This window comes from Etheostoma cragini, unplaced genomic scaffold (genome assembly GCF_013103735.1).
Source record: "Etheostoma cragini isolate CJK2018 unplaced genomic scaffold, CSU_Ecrag_1.0 ScbMSFa_4360, whole genome shotgun sequence".
NCBI classification, from domain to species: domain Eukaryota; kingdom Metazoa; phylum Chordata; class Actinopteri; order Perciformes; family Percidae; genus Etheostoma; species Etheostoma cragini.
The window spans coordinates 1-2,196 of record NW_023268725.1 but is presented as its reverse complement, the minus strand read 5'-3'; the positions used below and the strand labels follow the sequence as shown (position 1 = coordinate 2,196).

At 46.4% G+C, this 2,196-nt stretch overlaps 1 protein-coding gene across 1 annotated transcript; it reads right to left on the bottom strand.

The window, feature by feature from the left end:
• Nucleotides 1-714: 714 nt before the first annotated feature.
• Nucleotides 715-1,979, bottom strand: LOC117941112 (nuclear factor NF-kappa-B p100 subunit-like; the record flags this gene model as incomplete). Its single annotated transcript, XM_034866208.1, has 3 exons — nucleotides 715-801; nucleotides 1,334-1,445; nucleotides 1,800-1,979. Coding segments are annotated over 3 exons (363 nt in total), but the record flags the coding sequence as incomplete, so codon positions are not given.
• Between the last annotated feature and the right edge of the window lie 217 nt (nucleotides 1,980-2,196).

The following is a 2,196-nucleotide window of genomic DNA, read 5'->3' as shown; positions in this document are numbered from 1 at the left end:
TATATGTATATATATATATGTGTGTAATAAATAACTTACATTAACAGATCCATTCTTGGAGCCTGTGTATTTCTACATTATTACCACTGAAAATATCGCAATACGTTGTATTGTTTTGTTTTTTTAAATCAATTCACAGGCTCCAAGTATGGATCTGTTATTATATATATTATATATACATTATATATATATCTTATACATTATATGTATTATATATGTGTTTGTCCCGTTCTGCAGCGATAACGTTGAAGATGAACAAACAGAAATGTTTCTTTTTAGATAAAACTGATGTTAAGTTTCCTTTTGGGGGAAAATTAGAAGTTGGAAAAAAGGTTATAAATTAAATTATATCTCATAATATTACATTATGAATGTCCCGTTTCATTGGGCTCAATAAATATCTCTCTCTCCCGCTCTTATTTTGGTAGTTTTCAGGACTTCCTGTCCACTCCGAAGGAAGAAGCTAAAACGCTGATTATTAACATGGAGTCTGGTGAGAAGGAGAACTTTAAATTCTTATTTTATTTTAAGGTTAAAAACATTCTTTCTGGTAAAAGTTGACTCAAACATTAAAATCCGAGATAAAGGAGCCGAGTCTGACTTCCTGTTTACAATCTGAGTGTCCCGACTGGTGCGTGTGCCGGTTCGAGTCCGGGTCTGCCGAGTCGTGCTGTCCGCGGGGTGACTCGGCGTTTCTGAAGCTGCTCTACATTGTTTTTCTTCCCGCTCGTCACTGATTGGCCACAGGCGGCTCCTCTTCTTCCATTGGCTGGCTGCCGAAGCCGCTGTCCACCGTGGCGTCTGATTGGACAGAGAAACGTGAGCCAGGTGAGTGCGGCGGCAGTTTGGACCACAACGTTTTATCCTGCTGGAGTTTATCTAAACTTTATTTATAACTGTGCTGTATTCCCTGAGCTGGTGTTACCTGTGTTACCTGTGCTGTGCTACCTGTGCTGTGCTACCTTTGTTACCTGTGCTGTGTTACCTGTGTTACCTGTGCTGTGCTACCTGTGTTACCTGTGCCGTGTTACCTGTGCCGTACTACCTGTGCCGTGCTACCTGTGCCGTGCTACCTGTACTGGTGTTACCTGTACTGGTGTTACCTGTGCTGTGCTACCTGTGCTGTGCTACTTGTGCTGTGCTACCTGTGCTGTGCTACCTGTGCTGTGCTACCTGTACTGGTGTTACCTGTGCTGTGCTACCTGTGCTGTGCTACCTGTACTGGTGTTACCTGTGCTGTGCTACCTGTTTTGTGTTACCTGTGCTATGTTACCTGTGCTGTGTTACCTGTGCCGTGTTACCTGTGCTGCGTTGTGTACCTATGTTGTGTTACCTGTGTTGTGTTTGTCGTCTCGGAGCTCGCTGTGTCTCAGCAGACGGACTCCTTCAGTCAGACCGAGAGACTGAAGAGCTTCAACCAGACCTTCAACTGGACCTCCACCAAGCTGGACACACAGAGACAGACAGAGACAGAGACATTAGAGACATCAGAGAAAGACACAGAGACATTAGAGACATCAGAGAAAGACACACAGAGACATTAGAGACATCAGAGAAAGACACACAGAGACATTAGAGACATCAGAGAAAGACACACAGACAGATACAAAGAGACATTAGAGACACAGAGGCATTAGAAAGACAGAGACACACAGACGGAGACATTAGACACCAGAGAAATTAGAGACAGACCCACAAAGACAGTCACATCAGAGTCATTAGCGACAGACACACACAGAGACAGAGCCATCAGAGACACAGAGAGACACCCGCGCTGTGATGAGGACCAGGTGAGTCACCTGGTAGTGCTGCAGCAGGTGGTGGCAGGGCGTGGGGCTGTCCAGGTAAAGGTGAGTCAGCGTCATCATCCCCAGCTTCTCAGCCAGCTTCCTCCAGGGGACGTCTCCCACGCTCAGCACGTCCACCAGCCGGGACAGCGTGTCCTCGTCCAGCCCCGACGCCTCGGACGCTGCAACAACAACACGCCCGGTTCAGAGTCTCAAACACAGTGTGTGTGTGTCTGTGTGTGTGAGTGTCTGTGTGTGTGTGTGTGTGTGTGTGTGTGTGTCTGTCTGTGTGTGTGTGTGTCTGTGTGTGTGTGTCTGTGTCTGTGTGTGTATGTCTGTGTGTGTGTGTGTCTGTGTCTGTGTCTGTGTGTGTGTGTGTGTCTGTGTGTGTGTGTGTGTGTGTGTCTGT